The 21,671-nt window shown below is 39.1% G+C and overlaps 3 protein-coding genes across 5 annotated transcripts; 2 read left to right on the top strand and 1 right to left on the bottom strand.

Annotated features, from left to right (window-relative positions):
- The first annotated feature begins 291 nt into the window (after positions 1–291).
- On the top strand, positions 292–3,101 carry LOC116194154 (probable ascorbate-specific transmembrane electron transporter 1). 3 transcript variants are annotated; one of them, XM_031522898.1, is made up of 5 exons: positions 292–413; positions 501–689; positions 809–857; positions 2,333–2,532; positions 2,694–3,101. In XM_031522898.1, exons 2-5 carry the CDS (start codon positions 531–533, stop codon positions 2,952–2,954), a joined length of 669 nt encoding a protein of 222 aa, XP_031378758.1. In that variant the 5' UTR covers positions 292–413; positions 501–530; the 3' UTR covers positions 2,955–3,101. The 3 variants fall into 3 exon arrangements, with proteins under 3 accessions (XP_031378758.1, XP_031378757.1, XP_031378756.1); XM_031522897.1 differs by having other exon boundaries at positions 323–413; positions 505–689; XM_031522896.1 differs by lacking the exon at positions 292–413 and having other exon boundaries at positions 420–689.
- A 664-nt stretch (positions 3,102–3,765) lies between these two features.
- On the bottom strand, positions 3,766–5,713 carry LOC116194153 (putative clathrin assembly protein At1g03050). The gene has a single exon (XM_031522895.1). It carries the CDS (start codon positions 5,337–5,339, stop codon positions 3,948–3,950), a length of 1,392 nt encoding a protein of 463 aa, XP_031378755.1. The 5' UTR covers positions 5,340–5,713; the 3' UTR covers positions 3,766–3,947.
- Positions 5,714–12,734: 7,021 nt separating this feature from the next.
- LOC116196183 (G-type lectin S-receptor-like serine/threonine-protein kinase At1g34300) lies at positions 12,735–16,573 on the top strand. The gene is made up of 3 exons (XM_031525777.1): positions 12,735–13,030; positions 14,019–14,308; positions 14,509–16,573. The coding sequence occupies exons 1-3, from the start codon at positions 12,810–12,812 to the stop codon at positions 16,380–16,382; spliced, it is 2,385 nt and encodes a 794-aa protein (XP_031381637.1). The 5' UTR covers positions 12,735–12,809; the 3' UTR covers positions 16,383–16,573.
- The last annotated feature ends 5,098 nt before the right edge of the window (positions 16,574–21,671 follow it).

Below are 21,671 nucleotides of genomic sequence, written 5' to 3'. Positions count from 1 at the left end.
CATATGAGTTTAATTTTTTCCTCAAATTTATCAAGGGCAAAGGACTACGGTGGCAAGAATGGATCCACTGACTTTTCACGTCAACAATGCCATTTAATGTTGATGGAGAAATTAGCGTTAGGATAAATTTGGAACTATATATAAATCATGAGTCTTTCTGAGTAATTTTTAAATCATGAAATAGATTTGAGAAATAAGTGATATCATCAAATATCTAGCGTAATAACTTATTCTTTTAATTACTCTCGGACAGGTGGGGGTTGTCTTTGACTAAGTGTATGAGTAATTAATAAGGCCTGCACCATAGTGATTAGTGAAGGCTCTAGATTAATTTGGTAGACACGTAAGTTCCAACGTCCCCACTCCCTTCTTGTCATCGACTAAATACATCAATATTGTCGATTAGCTCTGAGGTACTCCAGAACACCCCCCAAAGCTCCATTCATCTGTACGTTCATCTGCTAATTTCTCCTCTATTCCCTGTCTGTGTATTTCGAAAGCTAGGGCGCGCAAGTTAGGGACCCGAAGGCATGGCACAGAAGTATAGAATCTACCAGCTCTCGGTAACCCCGGTGACGGTGTTTGCTCACTTGCTGGCCATAGCCATCACCACCCTCGTTCTCGTTTGGCTCCTCAAGTTCCGGGAAGGCCTCGCCTTCAGCTCCTCCAACAAACTGAAGATATTCAACGTACGTAACATCGCTTTCTCCGCATATATAATTTATCCAGGCTGCTCGCGACACAATCTCTTCCGATGCTTGTTTCGTACATGGTATATGAGGATGAATCACTGTTACTGCTCTTGCAGTTGCATCCGCTGTTCATGGTGATTGGGTTCATTCTCTTCGGAGGAGAAGGTAACAACCGAACCTTCGTGATATATATTATCATTTAACTCTGCCAATTTTTCTTTTTCCACGAATTACAAGTTTAGTACGAGAAAATAAAAATCTTGTAAAGGGGATAAGGATAGTCCATCATGATAATATTGAACTTAAAATCTCTTGAATTATCAAGTAAAAACGCGTGTCATTATATTACACAATTTCTCTAATTTCACCATGTCTGATTAATTAATTCACGAATTAGTTTTGAAGCATCGTTAACAAGTAATCTAAGTTTCAACACAACAACAGACCATGATATTTGTCACACTTCATAATAGAAACACTTAATTAAATTTCATTTTATTTAATATATGTATTCTTTTATGAGCATATATACTAGAGGAGACATCCGGAAGTATTTTTCTGCAATTTATATTATCATAAATAAAAAATATAGGAGTGGAAAGAGTGGTTAAAAATTTTAAGAGTCATATTATAATAAAATAAAAAAGATAGTTATAGGAATTTACTTGCACGTGGGAAGAGGAAAGAGGAGAGGGATGTGAAAAGAGTAGCGGGTAATATTTTCTTTTATTTTTATTTTTTTAGCTTTAATCAGATCATGACTCTTATTAATTGTATAATATGTAAAATGGGTAATTTTATAAATAAATTGAAAAATAAAAGTGAGATCAAACTGTGCCCTTTGACTTTGTACAACAATATAATAGATAAATTTATTTTACTCTACAATAATTTGGACTATTTATGTCATTTTGTTAGCTATTAAAACTAGTCTATATTAAATCCATAAACTTTCTCTGGGTTGAAAATAATTGGATATATTAATATAGATAATATTAATATTAATGAATGGATACTTTTATCTCACTAGTTGGCTAGCTTAATGTCCACCCGTTTTTCCCCACGCCATATAATAAAATACAGATATTGCCGATTTTGAAAAGTACTACTTTTTTTTGGCTCACGGCACTTCTATTGTCATGATATTATTCAAATTTATTATATTTGAACAATTCTAGCCTTTAAAAAGAAAAAAAGTTCTCCAATAATTTCTGTAAAATTTAAATTAGCAGTGGACTCTTCATTTTTGCATACAAGGCCCCTGGACTACGAGTTTTCGTGTTTGAGGTCCCTGTTGACTGTTGAGGACTTTGAAATTATCATCCATCTCAATAGAGGATGATGGCTCTCTCCCATATGAGCTTCTATATGGACATAAGATTCGTAGCTTCCCATTGGCGGCTTCAAGCTCATGGAGTCGAGCCTTTATATGTTTCCCCTAAAAGAATTATTATTAGAAACTGAAAATATGTTAATATTTGCATACATTTTTTTGCAAATATTAATATATAATTTAACATAAAACAGTCTTCTGAATGAAAGATTGTTGGTTGCATTTAAAGCACATTTGCTTCTCTCATAATTTAAAGGGTAAATATGTGTTAATCTAATCTAGTTTCTAACTAATTTTGTGGAGCCAGCCATAATGGTATACAAGACGGCTCCAGCAAGGCGGGAGGTGCAAAAGAATGTTCATCTTGTCCTCCATCTGATAGCTCTTGTTGCCGGAATTCTGGGAATTTATGCAGTCTTCAAGTTCCACCATGAGATGAGAATCTCCAACTTGGTGTCCTTGCACTCTTGGCTTGGCATTTCCACCATCTGCTTATTCGGCTTGCAGGTAAGAGAAGTGATCAATCGGCCCTGATCCTAGTGCTGATGTCTTGTTCAATACATAGGAAAGAGAATAGACTGAATCAATATGATAAGTTAAAAACTAATAACTATTTTTGGATCATAATTTTGTAATCAACTGATCTGCTATGTTTCCCTTGCCTCTAGTGGGTGCTGGCTTTCTTCTCGTTTGTATTCCCCGGATCAAACACAGGGTCGAGGACATCTTACTTGTCCTGGCATGTATTTCTTGGGATGGTCGTCTTCCTCCTAGCGGTCTGCACTGCTGAGATGGGTATTACAGAGAAATTCATCTACGAAGGCCTCAAACGAAACCAAGAAGCACTCATCGTGAAGTTCACAGGGCTCTTGATCTTCTTGTTCGCCGTCAGCGTCAGTCTTACCATCCTCATTCCTCGTGGTTACTGATGATATTGATCGAATATGTTTATTTCTTTTCCCAGTAGTTGGATATTGGGTGGCTTGTAGCTGATTAGTTATTGTCTTCATTACAGATTGTTACTTTTTATTTAAAAATTTCATATTATTATAAATAGCCTTGAGACTATTCCGGGACGCTCCTCATTACCACAATCTCAGGACGGTCAGATCTGGTAGATAAATTGGGGAGGGCGAGCCTGCTGGGAAAGGCACGAGCTGAAGGAATTAGACAGTCAAGCTGATCCCGAGAGCTCAAATGAGGATAAAGCTAATATAAGCCAGATTTTCTGGTGTCAGATAGAAATGGACTGATGTCGAGTAGGCCAAGCCAGAATCATGATGAAAAGGTCATGAGATGAAAAATGGGGATCAATGCAGCAGCATTGATCCCCATACCTCGTTTGCCTCCCCTGTATGAAAGTGACTCAGAAATTAGCTAGTTGTATATCGAAGTTCTGAGCCAAATCGAATTTAACTGAATCGGCATAAGCACATATTGGTCCAGAGGTTCGGCCATAACCTCAGCAGAATTAAGCAACGGTGGTGTACAGGGTAAGGTCTATTAGCCTAGACTCCTAGTCCAAAGTCTAGCTAGCTAAGATTATATGGAATTGACGATCCCAGACGGGCTATGGATGTCTAATGCCAGAAATCTTGTTTCGAACTAACAGAACATGCGAATTATGGAGTGACTTACTCAACAGTTCTGCAGCAGATACATATCTTTGCTTATGCGAGTCCAATCAGAACCACTGTAGATTTTATCAATCATTGATAAAGAGAAACATGTCGCGATAAATTGCCGAGAAGTATTCTTTTGCTTGTAAAATTCCACAACAATTTCAGAAAAGTGAAAGACATCCTATTCTCAATGAAGCGTTATTAGTCGTTGATTTCCAAAAATCTAAACCAACCGTCAAGATGTGAGTGCACATCTATATCTCTCAAACAATTCCGATCCCATATTCATGACTCTTCAGCCTACATCATAATCAATGATCCTCCATGAACAAATGGCGTCCCGCATTGATAATGAAAGGGGTTGGATTGAATAGCAGCAAGATCATACTTTTGCAACTTCCACTCATTCTTATCAATGCTATATCCTGAACCAGAGCTATGCCGGTATCCATGCATGGGAGAAGGCTGGAAGATGTTACTGCGATAAGTTCTATAGGCTGGTGAGAGATTCACCGACATGTCGAGAAGTGTCTCCCAATTATCATTTCCAGTAGTATCTTCTTCCAATCGGATTAATGGCTCCTCCTCTTCCTCATCGTACCTGATCACAAGTGGCTTCTCCTCAAATTCTTCCTGCAGTTTGCTGACCACGATTTCTCTTCCTAATGCTGCTCTTTCGCTGTCATCCTCTGTGGATGACGACGGCGAAGGCGTGACAGAAGATGGGGATGTAGCTGAAGATGATGACTCGGTCAACTGCCACATTCCGTTAAGCGACATCTCAAGGGCTCGGATCTGTGTTTGTGGGATTTGATCTATAAAGGGATACTCGTATGGCACGCATAACCCCCTGGACTTGCACCACTCGTAGAACTGGTTGAGCTGGTTTGCCTGGAGTGCCACCTTCTTGTAGATCCCAAATGCCGAGATACAGCTCCAGTACGGCATCTGAAAGAGGTTCCCCAGTACCACGTTGATCTCTGTCCAGACAGTGGTGTAGCAAAGGAAGCTATCATGGAGGATGTGTATCATCGTTGACTGCACGATTAAGCTGCTAGCTGCTGGGCCTGTTGGGCGACAGGCCATGACTTGATCAATGAAGCTCTGCAGCTGTGGCAGCACCTCGAGCATTCGACCTATTTCTCTCATTTTCTCTGGCAAATTTTCGGGAAGCTCCTTCTCCTCCTCATCTTCTTCTTGGCATTCGTTTATTGTGCTCCCGATTGAGAAGATATTGAGTGCTTCATCAATGAGTCGTGCATAGGATCGGATGAAGAGAGTGTAGTCGTCGGAGTATGAGGACGACGAGTCTCGGAAGTGGCACGGGTAGAGCAAGAGCAATCCATGATCTCTGGCCCACAGCAACTCTGTCCTGAAGGGGCTGTCATCAGGGAGCGAACGGAGGAGGGTGTGTACAAGAAGCAGGCACTTGAGGGCGACCCGCCAGCACCGGGTCTCATGGAACCGCCTGATGAAGCTCAGAGAGAAAGCCCTGAAAGAGGAGGAGGAGATGGAGAAGATCGTGAGGAGCTCGTTGACATAACGCTCCGGAAGCAGAAAATCATCGGGGGCGGTTGCCTTTACGAGTATGAGGTCGATACTGCAGAAGCCACCGGCTGTTGCAATCTTGGCATAGCTGACACGGCCCTGCTCCCTCAGGGTCGTGAAGAAACGCTGAAGTCGCCTGGGCATGATTTTCCTTGAATGAGCTATGTAACTATGTCGACAGAAAGTTCTCGCCGATGCTGACGAAATTTTACCCCGGCGCTTTTCCTAGATGACTGTGACAAGCTTGAAGTTTTATGCCAACACTTTTGCCCGATTCCAGCAATAAGCTTCGGCTCACGGAATGTCATTGTAATTAATATTGCAGAGTGAAACCTAGGAAATAACGATTGATGAGTTGGTATCATTTCGTCATGGAATGATTCTGATGAAGATTATGAGTAGTTAGTTTCGCTTTGCTGATTGGAATGGATTCCTTGTAGGGATCGACGAAGTTACGTACAAAAACTAGAAGTGCTTTGTGTTGCCTCTAATTGGATGAACAAATGAATACATACACATTCCAGAGGAAAGATATTCGAATTCTTTCTTCGGTTTGTCCGCCTGCTTAATTTAGCTTGGTTTTAGCTTTTGGAATATGATGATACCTGGCATGGAGGAGTTCGTGCTTTGCATGACGCAATATGCGATTCGTTCTTTCTTTTTCTTAGTCGTTTTATTATATACCATATGCGTTTAAAATTATCGAAAATCGTGATTTATACTCAATTATAAAATTGAAATTTTATATGGTTACAATTTGTCATCATGATAATGTGGTACTTCCTTTTAAAAGGTTTGGTTCTTCTATTCAAATGCATAATATTTTGCATGGCACTTCTATTCAACGATGAATTAAAAAAAATACTGCACAAAATACTACACACTTCAATAAAAGTACCAAATTTTTGAGAGGAAAGTACCACATTGCCTTTTCGAGGAAAGTACCACACATTGCCTTTCACTCAGATGTGAAAGTACCGCATTGTGATGGCAATAAATTGATGCGAAGGATTTTCCTATCGAATGGACTTCAAGTAATCCATGCTTGAATAAGTCTATATTGGATTTATTATTGAAGGATTTTAGTGATTTGGAAAAAGAAAATGAGATATCTTCATCCGATTCTTTTGAGTGTAATGATGCAACGCAAACAATGGATGAGTTTATGGAGCGTTGGGATCGTTGGAAGACCAAGACAAGACAGAAGCAACAGTGCTGCAGCACCACCAATCCATGCAGCAGCAACAAATAGGGCAGTACTCGGCACCGAATTTCCAGTGCTAAAGTATCGACGTCCATTCTCAAGCCAGCAAGGGCAGTGCTTAAGCACTTTATTTCCCCGCCTCAGTACCGCTTCTGCTGTCCATAGAAGCTGAGTCGAGAATTTTCTTGATTTGTCAAGATTTTCTATCATTTTATTACTAATTAGCCTAGTATTGTGTTTCCTTATCTTGTTGGTTTTATTAATAGGATCCTATTTTCTTTTTAGTCGTAATAGATTTTTATTTAAGCCTTGTAGGCATATAGAGCCTTGTAGGCCTATGGACATAGAATCAATCAGACAGACTCGAATAATATCTGGTATAGTTTCGAGAGTTGTCTCATTTATCACATTCCTTATGGGTGTGTTAACGATCATCACTGTGGAGTCCTTGTCTATCATGCTTATCTTGCTGCGTTCACCATATATATATATATATATATATATATATATATATATATATATATATATATTCCCTATAAAAATATATTATAAAATATTATTACAACAGTTTTTGGAATTCACTAATACAGTAAGAGAAAATCAAATTCGAAGAAAGATAACAAAAAAAAAGAGTAAAACTAATATATGTTTAAATCAAATATTATTTATGTCTTCTCGTAGGAGTATTTTTCTAAAAGGTAAACTTGTCACAATCTTGAATCTACTACTTAAGTTAATGAATCTCAAAAAATATTATATAGAATTAAATGCACTTTACCCTTAACTTATAAGGTAGGTTTGGATTTGCCCCCTGACCTTCAAATTTTTGCGGAATATCCACCGACTTTACCATAAAATAAGCAAGGTTCCTCGTCAATCAAATTTCGATCAAAATTCCTGCCAAAAGATATGCATGTCACTCACATGTCATATTAAGCATGGTAAAATTGTTAATTGATTACCTACAACTAAAAGAAAAGGAAAAGAACAATTGAATTTGGGAATTAGGTCCCGATTCTCCTCCACTTGATGCCTTCTTGTATACTTGCAGATTGAGGAATGCCAAACTGAAAAATAAAAGAAATTATACATTTTTTTTTCTTTTTATCTCTATCGAAAAGAAAATTAGAAATATCATAAAGTACCTCAGCTATGGTATCCATCATTTTAACAAATATATGATATGATCTGCACATTGGAATTGAAATCTGGGTTGCAAGAGAAATATTTTTTTACTATACTATAAATACTCGCAGCCAATGGAGTGTTTACATCTAAGGATAATTTACTCGACCAAATAAAAATGTAACTGCAAATGGTTGATGTCACACTTGGAATGTTTTTGCTCCTTTTTAGCAGCAATACCTCTGACTATCATAGGCGTGGAGCCAGAATTTGTTGTTCCTCAATCTGCAAGGATACGAGAAGAAAGCGGGCAAAGGAAGATCATGCCCTAATTTCCAATTTCAATCGATCTTTTCTTTTTCTTTTAGTTGCAAGTAATCAATTAACGATTTTACCATTTTTTATATTACATGTGAGTGTCATGTGCCATCTTTCGATCGAAAATTGGTTGAGGGGGCACATTGCATATTTTCCAATAAGTCAGTGGGCACTCTGCAAAAAATTGAAGGTTAGGGGGAACTCACTTCATAGGTTGAGGGTAAAGTGCATTTAAATCTATTATATAAATATAATATCTTGTCATAATATCTTTAAAGGAAAATTAAAAATTTGAAAACTAAGATTTCAAAATTTTCATATAAATATTAACATATCGCGCTAGATAATTAAAAGGATATTATCTTTTATATAGATCTTATCCAATAGTATTTATTTAAAATTAAAATTTATAATTCATTAAAGATCATTAAAGAAAACACAATAGTACGTGAAAGTTCCATTCAACAATCCGGGTTTTTCAAGGCTATCAAGCCAATTGAACCATGTCTTCACTTTCATATATATATCTGTCATAGAGCCCATGTGGTTGCACAGGATAGAGCATGATCCTTTTATATTTTGAAAAAAGTCATTTTTGGTCCTCAACCTTTACGTTTTTCTTTTTGTTCTAAACATATTTCCTCATTCTATCCTATCCGAAACGTAACATAATTTGTTTGTTCTAGTCCTATCACTAATTTTTCTGTGAAAAAATTATTTTTCCATTCAAAATATTTCTAAAACATATTATTTAATTAAAAAAATTTTGAAAATAGAAAAAATTCAGAAAAACAACAAAATTTTAAAAAATATAAATTGGGAGATCCTAGCCCAATCGGCTGGGAGCTCTCGATTTCGAGGTAGGGGGTCCCGCCAGCAGCGACCCCTGCCCCTCCGAAGTCGCCTGTGGCTGCCAGCGACCTTAGAGGGGGAGGGGTGGCTGCCGGCAAGGCCCCTTTCCTTCGGAATCGAGAGATCTCGGCCAAATTGGGATCTCCTGATCCTTTTTCTTTTAATTTTTAATTTTTGTATATTCAAAATTAACTTAAGTATGTTGGATGGAAAAGTAGTTTTGACGGAAAAATTAACGGTAGAACTAAAACGAACAAATTGTGTAATGTTTAGGATAGGATTGAATGAAGAAATAGGTTTAGGATGAAAACAAAAAAGTAAGTAAAAGGTTGAGGACCAAAAATGACTTTTTCGTTTTATATTTTCGCTATTTTTATTATATAAGATATATGTTATATATTATTCAAAGTAGTAATTTAAATTCAATTAAAGTATGTTATTAGATATATAAGACTAATGATAATTTAATTTCACGAATAAGATAAGGAAATTCATTTAGTCAGAGCATGAGACCTAATGTGCATATATCAAAAGGTCATTTATAATATCATGATGCGCGAAATTAAAAATTACAATAACATCAGGCATTTACATGCAATTGAAGGTTATGGTCCTCAAATTTCGAATTGGCTTAATCAAGACATGTTGAATTTTTGGATATCAAGAGATACACCGAAAAAAAGAGCCATTCTTTACTCGGACCGAGAGACACAATTAAGGTGACCACGTATCGACTTGGGGAACCGCAACTCGTAGTGTCTCGATTCTTTAGGATCTGAATTTCTAACAAGCAACATAGTATGGTTCCAAAAGTCGATACTTCGACCAAATATGTGGATTATTTTCAATGACAACCCTAAAATCTCGTAACGAGTACAGAGTACTCAACATGCTCCATCCTAATCCAGTCTCAATTTATGAAAGCTAGGGGTTGTACCTGTCCTTGTACGTCTTTGTACGTACCCGCGATTTACATAGTTAGTTACGACAGTCGAGTCTTTTATAGTGCGTTTGGATTCAGAGTTAAAAGTAATTTTGATTTTGATTTTGATTTTGATTGTGAAAAATGACAAATGAGATAGTGATTATAAATTTGACTTGGGAAACGTGTATTTTTGTTGTGTAGTGTGTTGAGTTAAAGTTAAAGTTAAAATTTTTTACTTGGGAAATGTGTGTTTTTGTTGTGTAGTGTGTTGAGTTAAAGTTAAAGTTAAAATTAAAATTTTTTGTTTAGGAATCCAAACAGGGCATTAATAACTTCCACGCAATAATAAGGCAATAGTAGGATGAAGTTTTTATTTAGCCAACCCATTCCGAGGAATCAAGGTCTCTGATCATCTATGTGGATACGAACCTCAGATTGTAGGGCCCAAGCTGTAAGAAGCGCTCAGAGCGCAGGGGCTTGAATCGAGACACCGAAAACTATTGGACTAAACTGAGACAGAATAACCTTGGAAGTCATGATATTGTGCTGGCACTTGGTTCAAGCTTATCACTTACGAGAAAGATAAACGGGACCACATCGACCGTCGCATTCTAGAATGGTAGTTATTTGTTCTCTTGACTAAAATATGAGTGCGCCCCTCTAACTCGGGTAATTGGACGTGCATGTGGGGTTCGAAAAAACACAAGAATACCACACTTTCTTCTTCTTCTTCTTCTTCTTTCCTTAGAAAAGAACGGATCATTGTCACCTAGAATAACTAGACGACCTTAGACCAATGTCTTATTACGCGCAGACAAACATGTTATAGTATTCGCGATTTTAACAGAACATGGAAAACTAAGATGAGTATGTGTATATATATAGGGGTGATCGGTTCCGGGTACCCTGTTTTTTTCACGATACCCGAACCCTACCCTGTAAGGGACCGGTTCCAAGATTTTGGAACCGGACCCTACCCTGTTGAATCCTGGAACCGGAACCTACCCGGAACCTGTATTATACCACAGGTTCCAGATACCCTGTTAGAACCTGTAAATTTTTTCAATCCACTAATACAAACTTTGAAAATGCTAGTTTCAATCCTTGTGGACCTGCTATTACAGGCACAATAGTCGCCAAATTCCTTAATAATGTGCCCCTGATCATTTCTTTACAACAGTAATGACTGGTAATGTGTCTTCAAGAATCATCACGGAACCTAAACCCCCAACAAACATAACTGAGTCCCATCTTTACATGGAAGTGATAGGAAGTACAAAATCTGTAGCTTAGATTTACAAATCAAAGAATGAAAACCAGAAGTTGAAGCATGTGTTGACTTATAATGTCTTCAATCATGCAAATCAATATTATGAACTCAATACGGTTAAAAAAAAAACATTGAAGCAAGTTTACTGGTTGAAGTCTCTTGGGATTTTTTGCAATCATCATAATTGGAATCATGCATTCGTGCATATAGTATCACATTGAAAATTATCAATATTATAAGTTATCATATAAGGGCAGATAATTCTAGACTAAGAATCAATCCTATAGGAACAAATTCAAGTTCCTCAAGAAAATATATGGGGATCATAAGCACAATTTCATTATAACTGTAGTAAGGAAGTCAGGAAACAAAGATCTGAAGTATGGCGGGTTAGTATCACACTATGGTAGCCATTGTCTATTGTGCAGACAGCCAAAGAAAATGCAAAGTCAGCAGAACTGACAGGATGGTGCCAACGCCACGATGCCAAACAATACCACACGACCATGCCTTGTACACAGACAGACAACATCAGATACGAAGCATTCAAAGTCACTGAGCAAACAAGGAACAAATCAGCAGGGCTTTTAAGACTGGAGTAATGATTATCAGCAGGTGAGCATTCAGTGAGCAGCCAAGGAAGCAAATCAAAAAGACATATTCAACCGAGAAGCAGTAATGGAGAGAGAGGGCCGACGAACATACCTCTACTGCCATTGCCTCTCCCAAAAAGCCTCAAATTGAGCCGAGAACAAAGCACTGGAAGGGGCCCCTACTATTTTTGAAGTCGAGAATCTCTGACCTCGAGTGACAGAAGACACTATTTCCGCCAATAACTCCTGACGAAGTCCTGCTTTTCACTGTGAATCGCACCTCCTTTGCCCGGTGATCCTCACGGACTCACAGTCTGCAAAAAGGCATGGGAGGTGAGTAATCGATGAAATTGACGCTTCCCACTCACAAATCGGGAGTTTCCGACCTCGATCAGAGCAAGAGCCCCGGGAAAGGGAAACCCCAACCCCGACGGCAGACGAGCGCCGCCCACAGAGAGAGTAGAGAGAGAGAGAGAACAGGTGGTGAGGTGATACTGAGGTGGTGAGAACAGATCTTCCCAATCCCGACTGATACTGATGAGGGTAACTTTACCTTCTTTTTCTTTTTTTTTTAAGTAATTACCATCCGGTTCCGGATTCCGATTCCGGTTCCGATTTTGGATACCCCATAGGCTGGAACCGGAATCGGAACCGGATTTCACCGGTTCCTTATTTTGATACCCGGACTCTACCCTATTTTCAATACGAGTTACCCGGACCCTATCCTACCGGGTAGGTTCTGACCGGTTCCGGGTATACCCGGTATCCGTGCACACCCCTATATATATATAATCAAATTCATATGACTACACAAAATTCTTTCAAAGAGTTCAAAATCTTACAAAGATCCCTGTGAACACGGGAATCAGTAGACAAGTAGCTGTGGTCCAGGTCTGTCTTGTCTTCTCTCATTTCTTTTTATTCATAAAATAAATTTCGCCATTTTAGAATGGCCACAAGATCAAATAAAGCTCCAGATTCAAATTTTTATGAATAGAAAAAATATATGATTAAAAGATTTTACTCTTTATCGGACTGAATGCGATTCCAACAGAGTTAGTTAGGACGTATCGGATTTCAAGATATGAGAGGGTACGTCCGAAAACTTTGACGGGAAATTGTCGTTGAAGGCGGACTTAGTCCTCCTGGAGCTAATCACTCACTGTACTGTTCCTCTGGTCAACTCGCCGTGGTCAAGCCGTCAGGGGGTCCACCCCACTCCCGAGCTTAGAAAAGTCTCCCCAAATCGACCATTACATAAAATAAATCCCTTCCCCATCATCCCCTTCTTCTTATTCTGCGGCCCTCTCTGCAATTCAATCCAATAATGTCTCTCTCCCTCATCCTCCCCTTCTCCCTCTTCCTCCTCCTCCTCCTCCTCCTCTCGGCAGCTCCGCCGTCCTCCGCCCAGTCCCAGAACTTCTCCTCCCTCACTGCCTCCAACTCCCCGTGGCTGCCCACACAGGACCGGCTCCTCCTCTCCCTAAACTCTGTCTTCGCCGCCGGCTTCCGCCCCTCCCCCTCGGACGCCTACACCTTCTCCGTCTGGTAAGCTTAAAAAAGAAAAAGAAAAAAAAATCCATTCTTTTGTTGGATCTCGTCTTACCTTTCCGTCTGTCTTAATGATCATGCTGCGTTCGCTGCCTGATTAGTTTCATTTTGGCCCTTATGGTTTGCCTTTCGCCTCGTTTCGCTCCCCTTTCTTCCGGTTATTCTCAGATTTTACGCTCGGTCAAACTTCTACTCAGCCCAAATATTTGACTGAATAGCTAAGGCGGTGAATGAAACTTTCATATTGAGAAAGAGCCCTGCGAAGTAGTTAAAATGTTTCATGTTTGATTCTTATAGCTTGACTACTTTTGTTAAACTTTTTATTTTTTCATATTAAACTTATGGATCTTCTTTATGACTGTAAAAAAAAAAAAAAGTAATCCTATTATGCAATTGGATCCACATAATTTACTAAAAATATAATTAAAAATCTTCAAAAGTGGTATAACTCTTAAAAGTCTAAGTAAAATTCTTTGCGTTAAGGTAATATTCTTCTATATTAGTGTAATTTGTATCGATTGACTCAAAATATACGTAATTTATTTTATTTCTCTTTTGGGTGAGATGTAATTTATTTGATATTTGATTAACTTATAATATGAGGTACAATCCCTTTCCCAGTAGTAAGAAAATGATGGAAACAAGATATTTTCATTTGTAAAACGGATTATATTTTTTAATGAAAACTCAATAAAAAGTTATTTGCTTATTTTTTTGTTATTCTTTTTCAGTTTGTATCCTGGTATTGGAAAGCCCAACGAGTCGATTAATTCGGTTCGAACTTGATCGATTCAATAAATCTCTCCCTGCATTGATTTTTTTGTTAATTCTTTGACAGCGAGATATTAATTTTTTTTGGATTTTCTATTTATTCCAAAATTCCTTGACTGTTTTTTTTTTCCTGAATGGGTAATATTACTTTTCTACTAATATTTGGTATAGAAAAATATATCTAATCTTAAAAAGTAAAATTTCCGAGCGGCAGGTACTACAACATATCCCAGACGGCAGTAGTATGGTCCGTCAGGGCTCAGCTGGGCAGCTCCGCCACCCTGTCCATCACAGCTGCCGGCCAGCTCGTCCTCACTAATGGTTCCAGCAGCAGGAACCTGTGGCCGTCGAATGCCAACGCCAGCCAAGCTAGCTCTGCCAGGCTCGTCCTGAGTGATGATGGAAACTTGATCTTCGCTGATGTCTGGGAGAGCTTCAATTTCCCCACCGACACTTTCCTCCCAAACCAGATCATGAATGGGACTAATCTCACCTCCCCCAATGGTGAAGTCTCACAATCCTCTCTTAACTTCATGCCGGTCGGAAACTTTTTCCGGCCTGCGCTTTTCTTACCATATACTTGCTAAGAATGGCACAGCTCGGTGGAATCGAGGAACTGAGAGAAATTATTTTATGTGAATCCAGTAGGATTATATAATGAATGATATATTGAATACTGGGTGTTCTTTCCTTTGAACTTGCAGGGCGGTTTTCCTTCAAATCCAACCAGCTTCTTTTCAACAATACTGAATCCTATTGGACTGCTCCCAATGGCAACGCGTTTGAGAAGCTAAATGAAACTGGCTTGATCGTCCAGGAAAGTGGAGGTGCTATTTATTCCGCTGATTTTGGTGAGTCCTGGCTTCGGCGGGTTAGTCTCGGCAATGATGGGAACCTCCGACTGTACAGTTACCGCCCCGGCCTTGGCAAGTGGACCATGGTGTGGCAGTCGATTCCAGAGCTTTGCAAGATCCATGGAACATGCGGATCCAACTCAATCTGCATGAGCGATGGTGGGAACTCGACTCACTGTGTCTGCCCGCCTGGATTCCAGGCGGCATCCACAGAAAATTACGAATGCAAGAGGAAGATCCCATTCACAGACCTGGCCAAGACAAAGTTCATACAGCTTGATTACGTGAACTTTAGTGGCGGATCAAATCAGACTGATCTTGTGGCCAGGAACTTCTCAGATTGCCAGGCTCAGTGCCTAACGAAGTCCAACTGTCTCGGTTTCATGTTCAACTACGATGGAACTGGGTATTGCGTGCTGCAACTCGATCGGTTGCTCTATGGATACTGGTCCCCGGGAACGGCAACAGCCAATGCCATGTTTCTCCGGGTGGATAATGCAGAAACTGATAAGACGACCTTTACAGGGTTGACGAGTGTGCTCGAGACCACGTGCCCGGTGACCATTTCCCTGCCTCAGCCGCCCCAAGAGTCAAGCACCACGACCCGGATGATAGCCATAATATGCACCCTCTTTGCGGCCGAGTTGATATCAGGCATCGCCTTCTTCTGGGCATTCCTGAAGAAGTACATCAAGTACCGGAACATGGCCCAGACTCTCGGGCTTGAGTTGCTTCCTGCTGGTGGGCCCAAGCGGTTCACCTATGCAGAGATCAAGGCTGCCACGAACGGGTTCGCGGACTTGATAGGGAAGGGTGGCTTTGGGGATGTGTACAAGGGAGAACTCAGTGACAAGAGAGTTGTCGCTGTCAAGTGCCTGAAGAGCGTTGCTGGTGGGGATGCCGAGTTCTGGGCAGAGGTTACTATAATTGCTAGAATGCACCATCTCAATCTGGTGAGATTGTGGGGATTTTGTGCTGAGAAGGGTCAGAGGATTCTTGTCTATGAGTATGTGCCCAATGGGTCGCTCGATAAGTACTTGTTCCAGTCCCGTCGGTCTGTGGACGAGGAGGAGATGGGTGAAGTTGTTGGCCAGAGAAAGCCCGTGCTTGACTGGAGCATTCGGTACCGAATCGCCCTGGGCGTGGCTAGAGCCATTGCGTACCTCCACGAGGAGTGCCTGGAGTGGGTCCTGCACTGTGATATCAAGCCCGAGAACATACTCCTAGGGGACGACTTCTGCCCCAAGATATCGGACTTTGGGCTCGCAAAGCTCAGGAAGAAGGAGGACATGGTTAGCATGTCCCGGATCCGGGGGACCCGTGGGTACATGGCCCCTGAATGGGCCAAGACCGACCAGATCACTCCAAAGGCCGATGTGTACAGCTTTGGGATGGTGTTGCTGGAGATCGTGAGTGGGGTCCGGAACTTCGAGATGCAGGGCTCGCTTGTCGAGAGCGCGGATTGGTACTTCCCGGGGTGGGCCTTTGACAAGGTGTTCAAAGAGATGAAGGTGGAGGACATACTGGACTGCCAGATAAAGCACGCATACGATGATAAGGTGCACTTCAAACTCGTCGACCGGATGGTGAAGACAGCGATGTGGTGCCTCCAGGACCGGCCCGAGCTCAGGCCTTCTATGGGGAAGGTTGCTAAGATGATCGAAGGCACGGTTGAGATCATGGAACCGAAGAAGCCCACAATCTTCTACTTAGGAGACGAGTAGATAATTGCTGTATATCTTTTCTTTCTTTATTTTTTTTTCCTCTGAATAATAATGAAGTAATTACTGTATATCTATGATTTTTCACCTTCGTCGTAGTGGTGTATGTTATGTAAAGCACAAGTGTGACAACCTGATTACTTGATTAATAAATGAGGTTTCTTCTTTAGTAATTAATGAAAATTGCTTATGTATTTTGGGAAGGTTTATGATCAGTTTGTATCGTGCAATTACCATCTTGACCATTTGATGATTAATAAATTATTTTTGTATTTATCAATAATTGTAATTAAACGGTTAAAAATTGATTGCATCATAAAATTTCTTTGGTATTTCTAGATATGTTCAGTGCTCAATTTTCCTATCTAAATGAAATTACACTCTCACTAACAAGAGTTAGTGATTCGACCTTAATTTCTCTTAACCAAACTTTCAAATTTAAGTCTTGTAAATAGAAAAAGTTCATGCTACGAGAGTAATAGGCCAACCTTGCTCCAACTAGGTTAGTCGACGCCCAATGAATTTCCAAATATCATAATCCACATTGAAATTGAAATATATATATATATATACACACACTAGTTCTGGACTCCGTACGTTGCACGAGATAGTTCAACTAGTTTGAAAAGAAATTATGAATAAAAATTTGAAAGAAAAATTGCATTGCTTAACATTTTGTTATGTAAAGAATTATATTTTGTCGATTGCATCGACATTAATAATTGAACAACATTAAACAAAATTCGTATTAAAAAAGTTAAAATAAATAATTACAATTAAAGAAAAATTACATTTATTGCGTGGATACCGCATCTATCAGAAAAAAAATAGAAAAAACGATAAAAAAAAGGATACTCGACAAGAAATTCTTGAACTTTTTCAAGCTAAATTCAAATAATAGCTTAGTTGACTGAATGTCTCAGGTTGTGCTTTTTTTTTCTTTTTCTTTTTTTTTGCAAACCCGGGATGTCCAGGCTTCACCCGATTAATCCCCGGAGTTCCGTGAACCCCCGACGGCTCACAGAACTGGTAATTACGCCAAAGGCGCTCCGGTGGCCCCAAGGGGATTTGAACCCGGGTCTCGGTGCAAACTTGAATGCACATTAACCATTAAGCCAAACCCCTTGAGGTTATGTCTCAGGTTGTGCTATTTATAATGTTCCATAAAGAATCTATAAAAAAAAATCTAATTTTTTGATAATTTTCGAAGATTTTATAACAAATTAATTTGATCATATTGCCTTCAATTGGAAATTGTCATAGTATCCAAAAGAATTTTTCGCTATTTTCAATTTTTTCTAAAATGGTATATTGTAACTGAATATAATTTCAGAAGATTTTGTTAATAATTTTATGACCGAAAATAATTTAAAATTTAAAAAACTCAAAAAAATTGAGAAAATTACATTCGAAGACCGAGTATTCTAAGACCATGTGACCGGGTCCACCTCGTTCTTGCTTTCATATATATATTTTAATCCATTTCACAAATCAATTTTCTTTTCAAGGATTAAATATTGAGCTCTTTTTTAAATTTAAATTTGTGGTTAAAAAAAGATTTGATACTGTTTGAGTCTCATCAATGAAATTTTCTATTCCTATAGTTTAGCTTAGCATTTTTGTTTATCTTATTCGTTTACCTTCCTTTTGATCCGTAGGGGAAAAAAAGTTTTATGTTGTTCTATTACAGGATTAGATTGAAACTTTCCTCTTCTTTTGTTTCATTTTCTTTCACAATGATCAAATGAAGATATATTTGCTAAATAAATTACAAATTATCAATACGGATTGATTTAAACGGTTCGACGCTTGTTCTCTATAAGTAAGGTATCAAGTTTGAGTATTCTAAATAGCAAAAATCCATGAATGAGAGAGATTTGTCTCCTAAGCGCGCTCCAACTCAAATTTGATTAATCTGGGCTTATTGGATTTCTAGATATCAGAGAACACACCAAATAAATACAAATTATCTACCAAGCAAAAAGTAAACACAAATCGAAAATTTTTAAAAAGTAGGAAAATATTATCTTAAATGAATGATTATCGCTTGCATATTATCCTTAACACCAATAGTAAAACACTTACTAGTTGTTTCACCCGCATGTTATCCTTAACACCAATAGAGAAAGACTTACTAGTCGTTTCACCCGTGTTGCGCAAAATTATTACTCGACTATATATGAGTCATCAGATAATAATTTTATTATATTTTACATGGAATAAATTAATATGATGAATTAATTAACATTATAATATTTTTCTATTTATGTGGTGGATTAATTAATATGGTGGTTCGATAAATGTCAACCCTGTAATAAATGAAAGTATTTAATTAATGTTGTGGAGTATGTGAAGATCACTCATGAGGAGTTGAGGGTTTGAAGTTTGGAGCTACGATATTAATCCTTCATTTTCGTTTTACAATTATATATTATATATAGATTGGAAATATAATATTTGCTCGCTAAAGATTATATTTGGCCTATTTTGTGCCCTAGAGTTTATATTGTCTCATTTTGCACCTTAATGTTCGCAAATTGGAGGTAATTGACACCTTAAAATCATGTGCTGTTACTTTTCTGTCAAACCTATCATGAGTTGTAATTTTTACTATATAATCAGGAAGTTTATTCATGTTCCAAGTCTAAAATACTCTTTTTTTAAAAATCTTTTAGGTAACGGAAAATGTAATATTCTGTTGTTCTAAGTGCAGTCACACAGCAAGATCGTTTATTTTTACTCAAAAGATAATTCAAATGCTAAAAATCATTAGTATTTTATTTCAGGTATTTCGTACTTCTATTAATAAGTTTAATACAATAGTAAAACGTATTTTCTTCTAACGGCAATACTTTTTTATTTTGTAATCTTGTAACAAAGCCCTCTCTTTCTTCTTCAATTGGAGAAACGAACGCAAGGCTACTGCAGAAGCATGAGAACAGCAGTGTGTACACACGCACATGCGCTTTTATTAATGGAAAATTGAAAATTTCTGCATGTGAAAAGGGCGGGGGGAAGAACCAGGAGAAAATATTGGTCCTTGGGATGTCAGAAATGCTGAAGCTGGTGGTGTTGTCAGGAACTGCGCATGGTGACTAGCTCCGGGACTTCGCTAGGTGTTTGGGCTTTACAACAAGTGTTGTGGCTTGACTTAGTCGCGGGCTTAGGCCTGTTGAGCCGCGTTGCTTACTCTTGGCCTGATGGGCCAATGGAGAGGACTTGCTTGATGAGCCTTGACTAGGGTTGCTAGGCCCATAGTCCATCATTTGCCCCTTGTTTGATTCATGATTTGTCCTTTAGGAAAACACATTGACACGCATCAACATGCAATTGGTTCAAACGCGAGCACACGGATCATAAATGGGGATATTGACGTAGCGCATTCTAGCACATAAATCGACCCCACAAGAAGCATAGTGGACGTGCCCCTTGACCGTCAAATAAGTTGCGTTGTCTCGACTTCTGACGTGTGACATCAGCAATTGTCAGCAGCCACTTCGTCTTTCGAAGCCGTCCACGTGGGGTCGTAGATGTCATTATTGCGCCTAGCGTGCTCCATCACTTCATTTGCTCCTTCCTTCCTTTTTAAGCTGATTTCTCCTCTGCAACTTCAAGTTTCCTCTCACTCTCTCTAGAACTCCTCCCCCTCTTAGTCGTGAAGTGCTTCTCTAATCTCTTCTCCATCATTCCCATTGCAACCACCATGGTCGAAGGGTCTTCTTCCCAAGCCAAGGGTAAGGTTACCGCTTCGTCTGAGCTTTAAGTTCCGGTAAATCACCTCCGAAGGTTGTCATTCTTCGATATTGTGGCGAAGGGAATGCTCCAACACGATGACGACCTTGAATTTCCTAGCCAATATGCAGCCTCCACCAGTGCTCGAGATGAACAGATCGTCGTTTATCCTGATTAAATCAAGGTGGGGCTGCGGTGGCCCCTCCACGAATCTATCTTTGTGATTACAAGGCACTATAGGATTGCCCCTGCTCAGTTGACCTCTCATGCTCTCAAAGTCTGGTTTACATTCTTTATCTACTGTAAGCGTGCGGTTATGAGTATTCATTAGTCGCGTCAAGATACTACTTTAGGCTAACCAACATAGGGGCCCACGACGACATTATGTACTTCTTCAAGGCGTGTACAAATGTGCTAGGCTCTCCCATTATTGTGACGGATAAGAAGTCAAATTCCGACTATAAGAAGAGTTACTTCTTTATCTCGCGAAATGACTAGCCCTGGAGAAGAAGGTCATTTACCGATGAACCACAGCGTCTTCCAACTCACGAAGTCGCAGAATGGGAAAAGCATTTCCCTGAAGGATTCGACCCTCTGAATCCAGCGACTTAGGTCAATGAAGCTAACTTAAATGCGGTTCAACTCATTACATGGTAGTCATGACGATGTTGATTGGGTATGTGCTAACACTTTCAAGTTTTTAATTTCAAAGCATCTCGACAATTATGGATTCAGGTACTTAATGTATGATTTTGATGACGATGATGATTATTGCAAGGTGACATTTTCCCTTGACTAAGGGTACCTGATAAAGGAGTCGTGGAAGAGAAAGCGACAACTCGATGATGCTTTTGACGAGGTCGGGGAGAAGATGCTGGCGTTGAGGAAACCAATTTCCCCCCTTTGGTTGAGGAGCCCAACCTTCAAACTAGGGGTGAGGTGGCTGCAACCGCCCCAAGTGGAGTGACTACCCCTGCAGCCCCTGAGTCGCACACAAACGATGAGGTGGTTGACCCTGAAGGCAATGAGATCCCTTGAAGCCCTCAACCAACTGAAACCACTGCTCCGAGCAACTCAAGACACGCGACGAGGGATGTCGTCATGATAGATAGTGCTAAAGCGAGGAAGTGTCTCGAGCTTCCTTTTAGACTAGAAAGGTCCCTAACCATTACCCACCCTCTATAGTTATTATTATTATTATTATCATCATCATTATCATCATTATTATTATATTTTAAGTTTTGGTTTTGGTTTTTTTTTTGTTGGGGGGATTTATTTTCTTACATTTTTAATATTTTAGTGATGTGGCAATACTACTTTAGGTAAAAGATGGAAAAAAATGCCATGTCAATTAGAAGATATATAGGAAAAATAATAATATTATAGATTTGAAACATAAAATGATAGTATGGAATTTTACTGTAAATATATATTTCGTTAAGAATCTAAAAAAAGGTAACAATTTATAATTTTACATTTCACTGACCCATTTTTCTATTTGTACTTCATATAGTGATGATACATCTCCCAAAACTTTAATAAGAAATATGCCTGGTTTAT

The sequence above is a fragment of the Punica granatum genome, chromosome 2 (assembly GCF_007655135.1).
Source record: "Punica granatum isolate Tunisia-2019 chromosome 2, ASM765513v2, whole genome shotgun sequence".
In the NCBI taxonomy this organism is placed as follows: Eukaryota; Viridiplantae; Streptophyta; class Magnoliopsida; order Myrtales; family Lythraceae; genus Punica; species Punica granatum.
This window is presented reverse-complemented; position numbering and strand designations above follow the sequence as displayed.

Coding starts and splice junctions, on each gene's coding strand:
- LOC116196183 (XM_031525777.1), top strand. CDS start 12,810: ATGTCTCTCTCCCTCATCCTCCCCTTCTCCCTCTTCCTCCTCCTCCTC. Junction 13,031..14,018: donor GCCTACACCTTCTCCGTCTG/GTAAGCTTAAAA, acceptor TCCGAGCGGCAG/GTACTACAACATATCCCAGA. Junction 14,309..14,508: donor TAATCTCACCTCCCCCAATG/GTGAAGTCTCAC, acceptor TTGAACTTGCAG/GGCGGTTTTCCTTCAAATCC.
- LOC116194154 (XM_031522898.1), top strand. CDS start 531: ATGGCACAGAAGTATAGAATCTACCAGCTCTCGGTAACCCCGGTGACG. Junction 858..2,332: donor CATTCTCTTCGGAGGAGAAG/GTAACAACCGAA, acceptor TTGTGGAGCCAG/CCATAATGGTATACAAGACG. Junction 2,533..2,693: donor TCTGCTTATTCGGCTTGCAG/GTAAGAGAAGTG, acceptor CCTTGCCTCTAG/TGGGTGCTGGCTTTCTTCTC.
- LOC116194153 (XM_031522895.1), bottom strand. CDS start 5,339: ATGCCCAGGCGACTTCAGCGTTTCTTCACGACCCTGAGGGAGCAGGGC.